At 39.3% G+C, this 18,655-nt stretch overlaps 1 protein-coding gene across 3 annotated transcripts in view; it reads left to right on the top strand.

The window, feature by feature from the left end:
• Positions 1-2,813: 2,813 nt before the first annotated feature.
• Positions 2,814-18,655, top strand: part of nbeal1 (neurobeachin-like 1) — a 63,367-nt gene continuing 47,525 nt past the window's right edge. For 2 of the 3 annotated variants that reach the window (XM_053227052.1, XM_053227042.1), the window contains exons 1-2: positions 2,814-3,135; positions 8,883-9,273. In XM_053227052.1, coding sequence (XP_053083027.1) covers positions 9,223-9,273 — 51 coding nt within the window. In that variant the 5' untranslated portion in view covers positions 2,814-3,135; positions 8,883-9,222. Of the gene's footprint in view, positions 3,136-8,071; positions 8,175-8,882; positions 9,274-18,655 lie in introns of all 3 variants that reach the window. The other variant, XM_034311460.2, reaches the window with a different exon arrangement.

Here is an 18,655-nt window from a genome sequence, read left to right as displayed (position 1 = left end):
AGTTAAGATAAAATACCATTCAATACAACTGACTCAACATTTCACTTTAGCATACACATATATACATTCCCACATGTACATATATCTGCATACATATTAATATTCATGTCTCAGCATTTAAAATTCAAACTGCAGTTGGCACAAATGACATCTGATACACATTTTTACTTGCCCGAGGTTGTCTAAAACGTCGCCCTGATGGCAACAACTGAAACTGACAGTGCAAAGGGTGTAGTGAATCCTCTATAATAACTAAAGCTTTTTGTTTAACTTTAGCTGTATAAATATCATTTAATTGTTTTCGAGTCTTTCCTACAATCGCACTAGCTATATTAACCACCCTGAACAATTTTTGCTTTGCTTTAGCACTCACATTTCCATACCACATAACCATATTGAAAGACATAATACCCTCCACAAGACTCTTATAAACCATCTCTAAAATATGCTTGCTCACACCAAAATGTTTCAGCCTTCTTATAAGATGCAACCTCTGCATTGTGGCCATGAAGGGATGCACATGGTCAGCAGCAATACTCAAATAGGCTGTGGCATTCAATGGATAATTGACTCACATTAACGGGCCCAAAGTGTGCCAAGAAAACGTTCCCCACACCATTACACCACCTCCACCAGCCTGGACTGTTGACACAAGGCAGGTTGGGTCCATGGATTCATGCGGTTGGTGCCAAACTCTGACCATACCATCTGTATGCCTCAGCAGAAATCAAGATTCATCAGACCAGACTACATTTTCCAGTCTTCAACTGTCCAGGTTTGGTTAGCATGTGTCCACTGCAGCCTCAGCTTTCTGTTCTTGGCTGACAGGAGTGGAATCCGACGTGGCCTTCTGATGTTGTTCGAGGTGTTGTGCATTCTGAGATGCTTTTCTGCCCACCACAATTGGACAGAGTAGTTATCTGAGTTACTGTAGCCATTCTGTCAGCTCGAACCAGTCTGGCCATGCTCTGTTGACCTCTCTCATCAACAAGGTGTTTTCATCCGCAGAACTGAATGTTTTTTCTTTATTCCACCATTCCAAGTAAATTCTAGAGAATGTGTGTGAAAATCCCAGGAGATCAGCAGTTATAGAAATACTGATACCAGCCCGTCTGGCACCAATCATACCACGGTCAAAATGACTGAGATCACATTTTTCCCCATTCTGATGGTTGATGTGAACATTACCCAACCAGCTGGCCTGCGTCTGCATTATATTATGCATTGCACTGATGCCACATGATTGGCAGATTAGATAATTGCATAAATGAGTAGGTGTAGTGAGTGTGTGTTCCTAATAAAGTGCTCAGTAAGTGAACACACACAGTACATAACTAACGTATTAATTAAATAACGTAATATGTTTATAACACTTGCATGACATATCTATCTATCTATTATTGTAATTATTTGTCTAGAGTGACACATATGATCAAGAAAATTATTTTATTATAGTAAATACATAAAAAGAAAAGTTTGGACAGAGATATCAGATAGATTTGTCAGAATAATTGAGAGACACCGAGCTGAAACATGTAGTTAGAAGTGAATTAGAGCTCATAAATCACATTGTTGAATGTCATCACTGTAATCTTGCATGATCGTAGATTTTCCTCAGCACAGAGCAAGCTCAGCTCCTGACCAAGAGGTGGCACTATATCCTAAACTATCAATCATCCATCAGTCATGTCTTCACGAGTGATGGTGGGAGTGAAATACATACACAAGTACGGAACCATGCAACAGCACAGCCCAGTGCAGAGACAGTACAGAGTACAGAACCATACAACAGCACAGCAGAGTGCAGAGACAGTACAGAGTACAGAACCATACAACAGCACAGCCCAGTGCAGAGACAGTACAGAGTACAGAACCATACAACAGCACAGCCCAGTGCAGAGACAGTACAGAGTACAGAACCATACAACAGCACAGTGCAGTACAGAGACAATACAGAGTACAGAACCATACAACAGCACAGCCCAGTGCAGAGACAGTACAGAGTACAGAACCATACAACAGCACAGCCCAGTGCAGAGACAGTACAGAGTACAGAACCATGCAACAGCACAGTGCAGCACAGTGCAGAGACAGTACAGAGTACAGAACCATACAACAGCACAGTGCAGCGCAGAGACAGTACAGAGTACAGAACCATACAACAGCACAGCACAGTGCAGAGACAGTACAGAGTACAGAACCATACAACAGCACAGTGCAGTACAGAGACAGTACAGAGTACAGAACCATACAACAGCACAGTGCAGTGCAGAGACAGTACTGAGTACAGAACCATACAACAGCACAGTGCAGTACAGAGTACACCACATCCACACTGTAGACAAAACTATGTGTGAATACTCACATTAAATGCCCTTATGGAGAACACCAACAATAATAAAAATAATATCAGCAAAACCAAAACCAATAAATAATAATAATAATAATAATAATATCAACAATAAAAATACCACCACCACCAACAACAACAACAATAATAATAATAATAATAATATAATAATACAAATTATAATAACAACAATAAAAATACCACAACCACCACCAATAATAATAATAATAAGCAGAAGAATAATAAGAATAAAAATAACAACAATGAAAATATAAATAAAAAAAAACAAAACATTTTTTTAAAGTCCAACTTTAAAACCCCTTCATCAAGTGCACTAGAACCCCAGTATGCCGATTGGAACACAGCCCACGCCACGCCTCTTGCAACGCGACTAGGGCGCTCCAGCTCCACATCGGCACCGTAAAGAAGTCTGAGACTGTCGTAAAGCAGTGAAGCGCTGTCGCAAAACGAACGTGAGAAATAAATAAATAAATAAACAAGAAAAAAATAACAGGAGCAAACCATGCACTGCTGCTTCCATAGACTCGCAGTGGCTCATGCAGGGTCGCTGTAGTGAGCATGGGGTTAACTTTCCCTCACTGACTTAATCAGTCATTTAAGTCGCCTGTCAAGCCGAGGCTAATCAGGCTAGCTGGCTTGTGCAGTGTTTCATGGCGCTTTACGACATTTAGGACGTTACTGAAGAGGAAGGCAGTGCGAAGTGCGCGAGCTGTAAGCAGCTCGGTGAAGGATTCCAGTCATCCGGAGCTGTTTTACTAACCTGGGTAAGTTAACTAACTAACTAACTAACTAACTAACTAACTAACTAACTGCCAAGAATAACAAGCTGTCATGTCGATAGGGAGCTGATTATTCAGCAGTGTGTGTATGTATGTGTGTGTGTATGTGTGTGTGAGTTAATTACATTGGTGGTTGACGTTGTTGTGGCATTCAGAGCTTATTATTGGCTTCTTAAGCCGAGGATCTGACGCTCAGGCTTTACCAGCAAAGTAAATATAGGGCTAGTGAGATGAAAATGCCCCAATGCCCCTAATGCCCCTCTGCATTCAGACTTTCCACTTCAGAGAGCAAGTTTATTCTCCAACACACATCTCCTGATAGGTTTAAGAGCGAAATAAATGTGGGGTTAATGACATGATAGGGAAAGAAGCTGGCACTGAAAACACTCATAGGGTCCAGTTCCTGGCAAATGTCCAACTCTTGGGTCCTAATTGTGCTTAACTGCTTCTGTTTTTATATAATATTATATTCTTTACTTGATTTCTGCAGATAGGTTTGTTAAGTTTTAAACTTTTAATGATATGATGACCTAGTCTTTGTAAAAAAAAAAAAAAAGAAGAAAAAAATTACAATATTAATCAAGCATTTAAACACACATTTAAAAGTAAAATTTCTGACAAAGTCTTTGTACAAAAATGTCTTTGCAAAGAAACCATCTCCTAAGTTTCACCGAAAGTCTCGTAATTCTTGTTCTTTGTGTGCGATAAGATTTCTAATCATATGTTACTTAAGTAATGTTCCCAGACAGGGTTGTCAGGTCTCAGCAAAAAATATTTTTCTTGTGTGTCTTTTTTTTCAAGTTCACTGTGGTGCGCACATATTTCTAATACACAACGTGCCTTTTTATCATCTCCTACTACGAGTGTTAACCTCTCCATAATCACATTTTCTTTGGAATATTTTCTTCGCTGTTTTGTCAATTTACCTGTCATTCTGACGATATACAAAACGAAACTTGTGGAATTAACAATAACTAGCCTTGCTACTTTGTTCGAACATGCTCTTGCAATATGATGTGAGACAAAGGGATGTTACACTTTCTCTTTGTTTTGTCGTAGCCTGGGTTTAATGAGATTTAAATCTGATTATTTGCTGTGAAACAAGGTCTTGACTGAGACAGACAGCTTTTTAAACTAGCACAAAAAACCCACCACCCACAGGCTTGCTTTTTCCACATGCAACCTCGTTCCAAAACCAGTCCAATTCACTGTTTAAAAAAAAAACAACAAACCCACAGCCCTGGCATTCCTGTTACAGAAAGACATCTGTAGCGATTAAGAGAAATTCACAGTGTATAAATCACGGACATGGGAGTGTCTTCATCATGACGGTGACATCATGACACATTAAAAGTTCCATGCATGCTTGATACACATCATTTTAATACAAAGTGCTTGTTTTAGGGTTATGCGTATTCATTAGTAGGTCACATGACCGTACCATATCTGTATACTGTACCTATGTTATCTAAAACCCCCGGAAGCGTCACTTCTCTGACACGTCATGTTAAGTGTTGTCTTTGTTTTGTTGTTCTCTTATAAACTCAGCTGATACTTGGTATTGTGATTCTTGGTACTCGGTTTTGTTTCTGGTGAGAGATGATGGAAAAGTGTGAGCAGTTTTTTCTGGAGTGTCTTTATACTGAAGAAAAATGAAACCTCTTTTCCCACAGGATGTAAGGGAATGTTATACAGGATGTAACGGAATGTTACACTGGATATAACGGAGCATGTCAGTTCGAACGGGATACGTGTCTATTACCTGAAGTTTTTTCTACTGATCATTTTATAGAAGGTAAAGTATGGCGTAATCTTATCAGACTGACTGCGAGGAAAAGCGGTGCTGAACCAAAAAACAGAAATGTATTGTAGTGATTATTTTGAAAACGTCAGCAGTGAGGTGAGCGTCTGATCGTACACTGTGACTATCTGTGAAACCGTGACAACCCCAATCAACAACCATCTACCTGTTTCGTGTTGATTGTTCTGTTGCAATGGTAATGGCAGACAGAAGGATTTTGCATGTGCGCAACCCCCTATTTATACCCCATAGAAACAGAACATGCTTAAATGCCCTCATTGCTGTCTGTCAAATTTCAAGCTTTCTTTAATACACATCCCTTGGAGGATTTAAGACATTTTCCAGTGGTTATGGCAATGTCTGACATTTCAGTGAGACTCAATCAGCTTTAGGTCTGCATGCAGTGTACAATTAGGGCAGATACACTACAAAATCTGATAATTATAACTTGCATATACATATTAAACATGAGGGTTATTGTAAACTGACATAAAAATAACTGCTGATTTATGACAAGCTATACAACCTGATAGGAGATCAGTTCTATGTACAATATTCATCACGCCAGCATTTTTTTTTTTTTGGCCAGCAAGATAAAGTCAGTCCCATTCGGATACCAGATGTCATTTGAGGATCCTTTATTTGGGACTGATTTTAGGATGAATGTCCTCTTCAGCTGCCAAGCTTCCTTTGCAGTTAAAAAGACTCATAAACTTGGAAGCTCATTGAAGGAAAACTCCTCCCTGAAACACTTTAAATACGTTTGAAATGTTTGTGATGTATTTAGTGATTCTGGTGCTCTTTTGTCAGTTGGTGCTGTATTTTCATTATTCCTGTGCAGATGTCACAGGTGGACAATGCTCGCCGTTATAACTGCGCTTTTAATAGGAGAAAAATATCAATACCATTTTCTAGTGATGTTCAATGTCATATTAATAAGAAATCCAGTGTAGAACTAGTGGAGGCGTTGGCACAAATGCTGGACTCTAAGTCCCAGAATGCAATGCAGCTATACGACACCGTTGCCCTGGTTACGACAGAGACTCGGCTCGACTAGTCTGTAATCTAAGTGACGGTGAGCATGATGGTGTTGACGAGGGTATTTGCATGAAAGCTTTGGGAGCTGATCTGCTTGAGCAGAGTGCACAGATGAGATGAGAGAGCTGGACAGACTAAAGGACTAAAGCGCCGCCGCATCGCTCTCTAAGTAGAAAGGCTGCAAGGGCTGAATCACACTGCAGCACTGTCAGCACTTAGTTGAATGACATTTTGGGTAATGTAGGAAAACATATCAAAAGTAAAAAAAAAAAAAAAAAAAGAAAGAAAGAAATCTTGGACGCCATTGAAGATGTTAATTATAAGTATTAAAATGTAAGTAATATTACAGCAGAACGTCTGTAATGATTATGATTGATTTATAGCTAGGGAAAGTAAGAGATCTCGGTATAATTTACAAAGCGTGTCTATGTGAGGTATGCCTATCACACACAAAAAATCAACCTCTCCATCAAAAGATGGAGAATATTTAGCTGGCTTTTGTTTATATTTGTCTCTCGGCTGCTCCCATCCGGGGTCGCCACAGCAGATCACCCCTCTGTATATTTTGATTCTGGAAGAGTTTTTACGCCGGATGCCTTTCCTGATGCAACCCTCCCGATTTCCGGGCTTGGGACCAGCGCTGAGAGTGCACTGTCTCGTGCAAACCTCCAGTGGCTGGGGTCAGTTCCCTGACCGGGACTCGAACCCGGACTGCTGCGATGAGTGTGCCGGATGCTAGCCACTAGTCCACCATAACCACTGGAAATATTAAACTTGAAGGCTATTAAGAGCTAGATGTTCTGGTTGTCATGCCTAAGGAATGCAATAATATTACATAATCACATCTTAATCGTATCTTTTAATACAAACCTATTGTTTGGATCTTTATTACAAGTGCTGCTGTTGGGCAGGTTGGGCTTGATAATTAGGAAACTATGTGACTATAAAATAGTCCTGTTGAATGTCATCTGTTTCACCAAGTTTTAAACTCGACTAATTGGTTTCATTCTGATTTTGAGTGGGAGATATAAAGAGTGCCTCCTGCGTACTTCCTGAGGGTTTGACAGAATATTTGGTTCACAGAATATTTCCAAAATGTCAGTTTCCATGGGATGTACTGTGCTCCTCAGGATTATTCATGAAAATGAGTATCAGTTAATCTATAAAAATTAGGGATGCATTGATATTGATACTGATATCACTCTTACTCGTAAAAAAAATGCTCAGTTACCAATATCACTATGATGATACTATGTGACTTAATCCTACTTTACGTTGTTGCTCTAATGAACAGACAACAAACAGTAACAGCAGTCTGGAGGTGTTCACGATTAATGATGCTCTGCTAAAATATCAAGAGGAGGAACTATAATGTTTTCCTACAATAACTGAAGTAATGACGTTTTAACAGTATCTTCAGTAAAAAGTGCAGGAGTGTGTAAAGCAGTATCAGTGAGCGTGGTCATTAAAAACGAGTTCAAGGTGCTGTGAGTTACACACACACACACACACACACACACACACACACACACACACAGAGGCATTCATGAGAACCTGTTGCGCCTGCGAGAGCAGTTCAGTTCAGAGAGCACTGAGCACTTGAGCATCTGTTTGTCAGTGTCTACACAGTGTCTGCAATTCACGGTACATTTTCACTGACCACAATCGCTGATACTGCTCTGCGTGATCAGGTCGGCCGTCCTTGCGCTTTCTGTTAAAGGTACTGTTTACACACTAGCACGTCTTAAACGTAGAACTCAGCACGAGGATAGTCATTGCTAGCAGCTCACAGCAACAACCAACATAAGCACAGCTAAATGAAGTGTTCCATAACGAGGTCTCTGATTAATTAATACTCAGTAGGTTACTCATTTTGGTATCAGTGTAGACGAATCACAGAAAGATTCAGTACTCGTTTGCAAAAAAAAATAAAAAATTGGTGTCGATGCTTCACTAATACTAAACGAATAACACTTGCAGTAATTTTTATTTTGAGCTCAAATATGAAAAACAGGAATGTTGTTTAGTTTTATTTAAACATGTTTTTTAAGTAGTGCAATTTTTTTTTCTACAAAACCCTAGTTTCAAAATTATCGGCACCCCGTCCTGGAGAGAAGAGCAGCACTTCCTGTAATATCTGAGAGACACTACTGCAGAGATCTTGCTCCACTCCTTTTTATTCTAGGTTAGTGCATTTTGTGAGATGCTGTCAGGAAGTGCGTCTTTGTTGTAATACTTTCAAGCATGTAAATACCAGTTATGCTCACAATGCTCACAATACTTTCTGAAAAGTCTTCCATCGCAAATATTCCTAAACTATGCCACATTCACGTCATGTGGGAAAGGAAAACATTTCCTTTTCCTCCAGTTACTATAAAAGTGGCAGTTGTAGTTTCTTTTGTATCTAATACTAGTTAATTAACATTAGTATGTACACCTGTGTTCATGTAAAATCTTTGAAGCTGAAGCGGATGGAGAAATTTGTCAGATGTAGTTCCTTATAAAATGAAATATAAACTAAAATTTCTGTTTTATGTCAGCATGTTTATGTAGGCAGTTGCCTCATTTCCAGGTTTGGTCTGAGAAATCTGTGCCGTGAGAAAGCTTCCAGAATTCTAACTCGTAATTCCTACTTTTTTTTTTCCCCCCTGTCCGAAGGTCGTAAATTGTATTTTCCCCATATGACATGAATGCAGCATTAACATAACATATAACACATAACATAATAAACTCACACCTAAGTTTAAGCAGATTTGTAAACTGAACCTTTAACATTTCTCCTTTTTTCCTCATGCTTAAATAGACACACTGTCTTCTGTAATTTTAAATGTTTTATATAATTATTCTGTATAGCTATTCAATGATTTTCAGCTCATGTGTTTTACTTTCCCAGGTGAAGGGGTATACAGACGCAGTCCAGCTCATCCAGGACTCGTAACGTCCTTCATTGCTCCCCATGGAGCAGTACACGCCGGCCTCATGCACTCAACTCTGACACTCTGAGAGGATTTCCCACCGCTTCATTAAATATTTCACTCATACCACAGAGAGCGATAAAGAGAGAAAGATGGGCTTTTAAAGCACAGAGGCAGCATCTCGTGATTGAGCTCCCCAGAGACGTTCCCGTAGAGAGCGCGGCTTGGACCATGTGGAAGCCACACTGCTGACTCCGGGTTATCGTTGGAATATTTGTGCCTGCATGCTGGCATCGCCCTCACACACCAGCGTGCAGAATGGCATCGAACGAGAGACTGTACGAGGTCTGGATGTTGTACTGCAACAAGGTAAAGTGTGCATATGCCCCAAATGCGCTTTGTACCTTTTTCACAAAAAAGAGACCATGTCCTGTTTCACATCTGTAATAGTGCACTTACATGCATATAGGAAGCAGAGGATCCAGTTGGTAAAACTGTGTATAAAGAGTGTGTAGGGTATGAAACAGGATACACAGGGTGTACATACTTTTAGAAAACGTAGGAATCCCAAATACATCCACAATTTCTGACATTTACAGACTGCTGCATAGCGTGTATGAACGTTGAAATTGCCATTTATTGTATTTTTAATGTGTAGGCCTGAATGTGTGTGTGTGTGTGTGTATACATTTAATGCTAGTACTTGTGCTTCAAAATTCATAAGAACAGAAGTGTGAGAAAGGTCTGTAGGGAATCCAGATCTGAATCCCAAATGGCTCCCTATTGCTCATAGTGCATATCATAGTGCACTCATTTTGTACCCTTGTTTGTAGTCCACTTTGTAGAGTGTAGCGAGCTGGATGTTTAGGTGTTCACTGCTTGTAAATTTCCAGCTCAGTTCATTGACCCTGCGAATGGTGTGTACGCTCAGGAGCAGTAAAATATTGATGTTTGTGCAGAAGTTTATACCCCCATGGTTTCTGAATGGAAAATCAGAATGTTTCAGCTTAAATGATCTGAAAACTGCTCAGAGGTTAGAAGCAGTTCTACATCTCTCTTTGCGTAAGAACATGAACTGAGATTTTTTTTTTCCATCGTTAATGTGTTAACATGCAGTGTTTGATCATGTGATAGTGAAGGAGCATGTGCGAAACATGACGTGGTGAATGCCTTGGTGTGAAATACATTTTTTCTCTCTTCTTCATTTTGAGTCGTGTTCAGAATTGGTGACTTAAGTAGAAAAGTTACTTCAATATTTATGTGGGGAAAGTTTTGCGTATTCAGAGATGGGTTAAATACTCACTGAAGTTCTGGGCGTGCCAGATTTTTCTTGAGTAGAAGCATCTAAGATGGGATTTTTAAAAAGTGCTTAGACCACTGCCTTTAAACAACAAAAATCAGGGATAGAAAATCACATCAAATTTAATTTAATTTAACAATATGGCCTTCATCCTCATTATTCAGCGGTTTATAAAATAGCACTTGATCCAGCGCGGGTCTGAATACAGCCCTATATCTTAGGGGATGCAAACTTTTGCACTTGATGAAGGGCTAGTGAAACAGCTTTGATTTGGGCTTATGGTGTTTTGTGTTTCTGGGCTAGTTATGCATGCTAGATTATTAAAATCAGCGGTAGAAAATTTGGTATCAGATGCAATACAACTGGAGATGGCACCGATTCAATACCCAGGATGGGTCTTGGGCCGATACTAGCAAACATGGTATTGGAGGGAAAAACGAATGAATTCAGTTTGATCCTGTAACATATAGAAAATATTTTTTGGAAGTTGAAATGTTTACGTATAAAGAACCATGCCTGTATATTTGGTTAGGATTGATTTTACTATATTTATACTTTATTTTTTTATTATATTCATTATATTTGCTATGTAGATGTAAGAGTTTAACTGGATAAAAAAAGATGTGGTTTTGTGTACGTAATGTTTTAGCTATGTATTTTTCCTGTATTTTTTTTAAAATTGAAGTGCTTCCATAAAATATAGTTTTGATAGTTTTAAAGAAAAAATATTGGGTGGGTATCGATATCAGCTAATACTCATGGTTTCAGTATTGGTATTACTATCGGAAAAGAAAAAGCGGTGTTGTGGTATCTCTAATTAAAAACATAACATAAAAGCAAAATAAAAAAAGACTAAAAATGAAAAAATAAAAGATTAATGTGAATATACAGATTTGAATGAGACAATGGCAAACATTGAAATCAGTATTTAATAGGAGTCTAGGATATTTCCAGTATATTGCTGATTAAATAGTCTTAGCAGTAATTATCACATTAATCAAATTTAATGTAATCTAACAATATGGCCTTCACACTCATTATTCAGCAGCTTATAAAATAGCACTTGATGTGGCACAAGTCTGAATACAGCCCTATATCTTAGGGGGTGCAAACTTTTGCACTTGATGAAGGGCTAGTGTAACAGCTTTGATTTGAGATCATGGAGTTTTGTGTATTAATCCATGCTAGATTATTTAGCTCCTTGTGTTTTTTTTTTTTTTTGAGGAACTATAGAAACTAGAGATTGTTCTCTCTGTGTGTGTGTGTGTGTGTGTGTGTGTGTGTGTGAGAGAGAGAGAGAGAGAGAGAGAGCAAGAGAGACAAAGAGAGAGAGACACACACAGAGTTTGTTCTTCATGCAGTAATGAGTTAGCATGGGCACTTCTGTATTCTAGCTGGTATGTTAGTTACGGCAGCACGCACACACGCGCGCGCGCACACACCCGTGCACACACGCACACACAAACACACAGTTCAGTAAAAACAGCAGGATGATGACTGCATTTACCAAGCGAATGAACACTGTTTTGCACTAAACCACAGAACAGAAGCGGTGGAGCTTGTAGCAGATAACGGACAGAGCTGACGTTCTATTAATGAGCTGTACATTAAAATGGAAAACACTCTGCTAGTGCGCTAACATCAGGTAGCACTGAGTGCATTCTAACATGCATTTTTAACATAATTTAACTTGAGTACAAAATGGTTGTTGCACTTGTTTAGCTGAATCCCAAATGACTTCCTATTGGACATAGTGCACTATGTAGGGTATAAGATCCACTATTTAATACCCTTAGTAGAAGCTGAATACCTTACACTTAGACATGAAACGAACTATGTAGGATGTCAAAACCAATCTATCTCACCCCATCTAGTGTACTTAAAGTATGTAGTGTGCAAGAAGCAAGTGCACTACATAGGCTGTAGGAACTCTTTCCCTAAAGTAGTTCATTTCAATCTGGAGTAGAGAGCTGAAATCCACCCTATTGGACATATAGTTCACTATACAGGATGTGGAAGTCAGTGGTTCACACCTTACTATAAGGACCACTATGTAGGGTGACTGAGGCATTATTCCAGGCCCTTCATTCATATCTAGTGTGCTTACTGTAGTATATAAGTGTGTAGGGAACTGTATCCCGAATGGGTATAACGTGCACTACATCATACCCTGAGTAGTTTGCCTGATAGGGAGGAGGCGTATTATCACACAGAGTTGTGACGGTTTGCTTCTGTATAATTTTAACACACACACACTTAACAAACTTACCTTTAACAGCAGTCAGTGCTGAGAGCAAACACACTCGAAGTTTGTGTTTGCAGATTTGATGAAGTAAGTGTGTGTGTGTGTGTGTGTGTGTGTGTGTGTGTAGGTGTGAGATATCCTCTCAGTAGGTGCTGAATAAACGTATCAACTGTTTTATTGCGACATCCTTCAAAGGCTGCTATTTCATTTTTTTTTATAGTACTTTATCTGATTTGTAATATTTATTGACATTTACAAAATGAGGTGTTCTCTGTCATAGTGTGTTATGATTCATAAAACCAGGAATAAATCGCACACATGCATCACGGGGCATTACAGATGTAATATGGCTCTAGCGTGTTAAGTCCTACAGTAAAAATGATTGACTTAACTTGTAAATGACTCCTCGGTCCGAGTGACAATTTGGTCCACCATCTTTGTTGAAACTGTCATGGAATTATGGGACGTCCTGCACATAGCAGGATATCTTCAATTCAAATTTGGATGAAATGAGGGACTAAACATGTACTGACCTGATGCTGAGTCTGAAACTTCGAATCATATCAGATTGGATTTGACCTCTGATGCTGTGACAGAATATTTTATGTTGTAAACTCAAGTGATGACGCAACATATATCATCCACTTCAACACAAATGGACTTGACTCTGTTACTAAGAGGATGTTAGTATCAGATCAGTTTAGGGTTATTGATTGATGGTACAGAAAATTTTCCAAAAATGGTATGGAATAGAACAGGCTTTATCTTGGAAACATACAAATGCCCTCAAGCTGATATGAACACAAGCACAGCTTCTGGAGGCTGACCTTTCTGTGGCTTTTGTTTTTGCCTTTTGCGTTTGTGTTTTTGAATTGAATCATGACTCAACCTTGAGTGCTAGAAAGGTCATAAACATAATACTACACTTCAAGGAGAGTTTAATATTTAATATATCAGATTGCTGGTGTCTGGCAGGAAACACACTGAACGCGGGTATGTGTTATAGTGTTCTACATGCACAGTATTGGCTAACACTTTAAAGTTTCCAGTGAATAGCTTCTTAGCTGTGAGTGGATTCTGCACGTTGATCTGAAACAGGAAGTCAGTGATGTTGTGTGGCAGTGATTGACTGATACATATACAGTACAACAGCCAGTGGCGTTTGAGATAATCCACAACCTTGCAGAATTTTAACAGTTTGGACAGGAGGTTAGAGCTAGCTAAATATAGAGAACTGCGAAGAATTTAATGAAAGACTTTTCCTAAAGGAGAAGCCCTGATTGTGTATAACGTTGGTAAAACACTTCTGAAAAGCACTTATCACATAACCACCACCTTGTAGAAAAAAGAAACCTAAAAAAAAAACCTGTGCCAAAACAAACGTGGACCAGTGTTCCGCTGTGGCAACCCCTAACGGGAGCAGCCAAAAGAACAACAACTATCTATAAGTCTCAACAGCAATTGTCTATGTATTGCCCAGACCCATGGTTGCCTAACTGACTAGCTTCAAAATGTTAGCTAACATAAATACCACATGAAATAAAATGACAAGCTAGTTAGCTAATTAAGTGCATTAATACGGACACAAACAAGTATATAAATTCATAGTCATTGTCTTTTTCATTATGAAGAAAGTGTCTGAAGTCTGTAGCACGTTGTGTTTGTGCCCTCGATTAAAAAGCCAGTAATTTGTTGGCCAATGTTTGATGTTTTGCATGTTCCTGATTCTGAAAAGATCATGTCATCCATCCACTTAGTAAAAGCCAGTGTGTGTGGTACAGCAGGTGGTGGGAATCAGAAAGAGTGCTGTGCGCTGTAGTTACAGCATTGAGGTGTGTTGTGCTTCCATCTTGTCTCAACATAGACCCCAAATTGTTTTGCAAAAGTCAGTAGAGAATCTGGTTTAATTTCTCATGTCGTTGAACATGAGTAGAAAAAAGCTAGCTAGCTGCTTACTGCTAGCTCTGAAAATAAGTTACACTCCTGAAACTGAATTGTGGCCAGTCAGTGAAAGAGTGGATAAAACTGGCCAATAAGCTCAACACACAGTTTACATCTTTAACTGTCAGGGTTATTGCTGTTATTCATGTAAGGAAAGGCATAAACAAGTATTAATGAAAAACGACTGCATTCAGAACACTTCAGAGAGATTTCATTTCAGAGGGATTTTCAGAGAGATTTTCTTGTGGTTTTCACACAAACCTTTAACCTCACTGATTCCCTCACACACTTTCAGGTTGGGCAAAGAATCACCTGACAGCTCTAACACTCTAAAAGGCTAAGAGCCAAGTTCTCCTCTCTCACACATTAACCTGACTGTCATGTAGGGGGCGGAGTCAGGGTCAGGTGATTGGGTTCCTCACAGGCTGGTTTAAACCACAGCTTTAACTAAAAGTGAAAGTGTGTTAGTTCCTGTTGGTGAAAGTCCATCCATGAAACATGTTAATTCCTGTTATCGCTTATGGTACAGCAGCTACAAGCAGTCATTTCCTCACCAGCCTCTTTTTTGTCCTCTCTCTGCATTGAAAAACACTTTCCTGTGTCAAAAAACCTCTCTACTAAGAGCCGACACTGAGACTCCTTCCATAAATGTTAAATAAACATCTCCTTATAGACAACTTCACCATGTCAATGATTACACATGTATTGAAATCTGTTTATGTGGAGCGTCCACCATACAATTCCTGTGTAAGTTGTTACTACAGAAAGGATAACGCGGTAGAACACATGCATTAATGTAAACCTGTGATTGGCAGCTGCAGTACATGACTCATAACATTGTGACCAATCAGAATTGAGAATTCAACAGCCCTGTGGTGAAAACGAAAGTAACAATACGCGAATATATAATATAAGACATTACGAAACATATATTTAAGCAATATCGCACAAGCCCGAGTGCGGTTGTAGGTCTGAGGTAATGGTAGCCGTGCTGATATTCAGTAAAGCCGCATGCTTGTGACTGCGATATTGCTTTTATACAGCAGTTCTATAAACAAGAAATTAATATTGAGTAACTGACTTCAGACACACTGTGCCTAGAGGTTGGTTTATTTTGCTCCATGAATGGAAATAGATTTCGAAGAAGCCACACTCACTTTTTAGCCCATCATCTAGCTTGGATTTGAAAGTCATTAGACTTTAAATTAATATTACAATATTTAACTTCACTCTGTGCATTGTTTAATCATTGTTGAGTTTAGAGGACTTGACACAGATTGGTCTCTCTCTCTCTCTCTCTCTCTCTCTCAATCTCTCGGTATCTATCTATCTATCTATCTATCTATCTATCTATCTATCTATCTATCTATCTATCTATCACTCTTTCTTTCTCTCTCTCTCTCTCTCTCTCTCTCACTGTCTCACTCTCTCTCTTTCTCTCTTTCTCTCTACCTCTCTCACTGTCTCTGTTTGTTCTAAAAATATTGTGAGTGCCACAGTGATGTCATAGGCCATGAACACTGACCGCACCTCTGGTTTCACTCTGCGTGTGTGTGTGTGTGTGTGTGTGTGTGTGTGTCTGTCTGAGAGAGAGACACACCTCTCTTGGTGTTGGTTATTTCACTCTGCATGCCAGTCTGACTCGTATTTAAGTAAACTGATAGCTGATTTGATAAACTCTTTTAGTGCTCTCTAAATAAACAATGTGAACAGCACAAGCTCCATTAAACTGTAGCATTACCATTTACACCATACATTAACATCATTACTTTAACACCATACTGTTATGTAACACTGTGGCACACCGCATCACAGCTCCAGGGTCCCTGGTTCTCCCAGTGTCCATGTGGGTTTCCTCCGAGTTCTCTGGTTTCCTACCAACTCCTAAAAACATGCCGGTAAGTGGATTGGCTATGCTAAATTGCCCCTAGGTGTGAATGAGTGTGTTAATGAACGTTCCGTCTAGCTATCATTTTCATAAGTAATAGCAATTATCATAATTAAAATACATTTCATTGTGCCATCCTACTTTAGAATATTTTTGTTTAGATTTAAAGTGCCAAGAATACTACTAGTATTACTACTATTACTACTGCTACTATTACTACTACCACTACTACTTTTATTAATATTACTATTAGTATGACTCTTACTACAACTACTGCTACTATTACTACTATTACTGCAACTACTGCTACTATTACTACTATTACTGCAACTACTGCTACTATTACTACTATTACTACTACTACTTTGACAACTTTTATTACTATTACTATGACTATTACTACAACTACTACTACTTTTATTACTACTGCTACTACTTTTGTTAGTTACTATTACTATATTTACATTTATGGCAGTTGGCAGACGCTCTTATCCAGAGCGACTTACAAAAGTGCTTTTGAAGTCTAGCAAAAATACATTCTGATACTGGCTTGCTAGGTCACAAACTAGGAATACCGTAAGTTCAAAAACTCTGTTGGGGAGGTAATAGACAAGTGCTCAGACAATACAATTTTTTTTTGTTTAAGTGCTAATTTAAGTGCTTTAGGAAGAAGTAAGTCTTTAGACGTCGTTTGAAGACTATCAGTGACTCAGCTGTTCGGACATCTAGGGGAAGTTCATTCCACCACCTTGGTGCCGGAGCAGAGAAGAGTCTCGATGCATGCCTTCCGTGTACCCTGACAGATGGTGGGACCAGTCGAGCATTGCTAGAGGATCGGAGGGAGCGTGGTGCAGTGCGAGGTGTGATAAGTGCTTTGAGATAAGTGGGTGCTGGTTCGTTTTTGGCTTTGTAGGCAAGCATCAGTGTTTTAAATCTGATGCGCGCAGCTACAGGAAGCCAGTGGAGGGAGCGCAGCAATGGGGAGGTGTGGGAGAACTTAGGAAGGTTGAAAACCAGTCATGCAGCTACATTCTGGATCAGTTGCAGAGGACGAATGGCACTCAGAGGCAGACCTGCCAGGAGTGAGATGTAGTAGCCCAGTCTTGAAATGACAAAGGACTGAACAAGCATCTGTGTGGCCTGTGTGGAGAGAAATGGATGAATCCTTCTGATGTTGTAAAGGAGAAATCGACATGAGCGTGTCAGATTAGCAATATGAGAGGAAAAGGACAGTTGTTTGTCCATGGTTACCCCAAGGTCGCGTGCAGTAACCGAAGGCATAACTACTACTACTAACGCTGTTACTACTGCTATTACTATGATTATGACTAGTACTACTACTATTACTGCTGCTGCTCTTACTAGTATTAAAACTATTGCCACTAATACTACTACCATTATTACCACTAATGCTGCTATTACTAATGCTGCTATTACTCCCACTAATACTACTATTAAAGGTAAAGGTCCTGAAATGTGTGAGAGTGCAAAGCCATGTAAAGCGTTATATTTTACTCCATCGTAAGCAGGACTATATATTGGTTATGTTTAAATGTTTTAGTTGGAAATCCAATGCAAAAGAATTACAGTAATTTTGCAGAGTGTTTATGAAGGCGTGAGCATCCTGTGTGTTCAGTTAGTGGAAAAGCTGTGTAGTATTACTGGGATGTGAGACAGGAGAAAGGGGAACCAGTGTTGTGCACTACAAGAGAAAGCTTTCAGATGTCCGTGTTGAGGTTTGGACATCTTGAGTTTAAGGATTTGGGACGAAAGTAGACTTTAATAGGGGTGATGATTTCAGATTAACATGCATCTGTGTATCATCTTTAGAAAGGTGAAAACTGGTTGTGGCTCTGTATTTTATCACCCAAGCATAGCATTAACAAATACATAAAAAAAATAAAAAATAAAATAAAATAAATAAATAAAAAAGTGGGCCAAGGAGTGAACCCTGAGCAACACGCTGAGTTACAGTAGCAGTAGTAAGTTTGCGTTTATATGTTATATTTAAATATGACATAAATACAGTACTCAGGATCCTAGTGTTGGTTTAGTGTGTATACACACACACACACACACACACACACACGGTGGTGCTCTGTAACACAGCAGGAGCTGCAGAGTCTTAAAATAAGCAGGGCGTGTTCTGTACGCCTTGTCCAAAACCTCACTGGGCATCTGTGTTCTGCTAGACAGACAGACAGGCGCACACACACACACACACACACACACACACACACACTCAGAGCACTAGTTTGATGATTTTGGATATGTCTGTTGGCATGGACACACACACACACAAGCTGTGACGGGCGGCTGTAATGACCTCACCCGGAGGAATTTTTGATCAAGACTTCCCGTGAGGTCTGTGCAGTCG

This window comes from Pangasianodon hypophthalmus, chromosome 2 (assembly GCF_027358585.1).
Source record: "Pangasianodon hypophthalmus isolate fPanHyp1 chromosome 2, fPanHyp1.pri, whole genome shotgun sequence".
Lineage (NCBI taxonomy): Eukaryota > Metazoa > Chordata > Actinopteri > Siluriformes > Pangasiidae > Pangasianodon > Pangasianodon hypophthalmus.
This window is presented reverse-complemented; position numbering and strand designations above follow the sequence as displayed.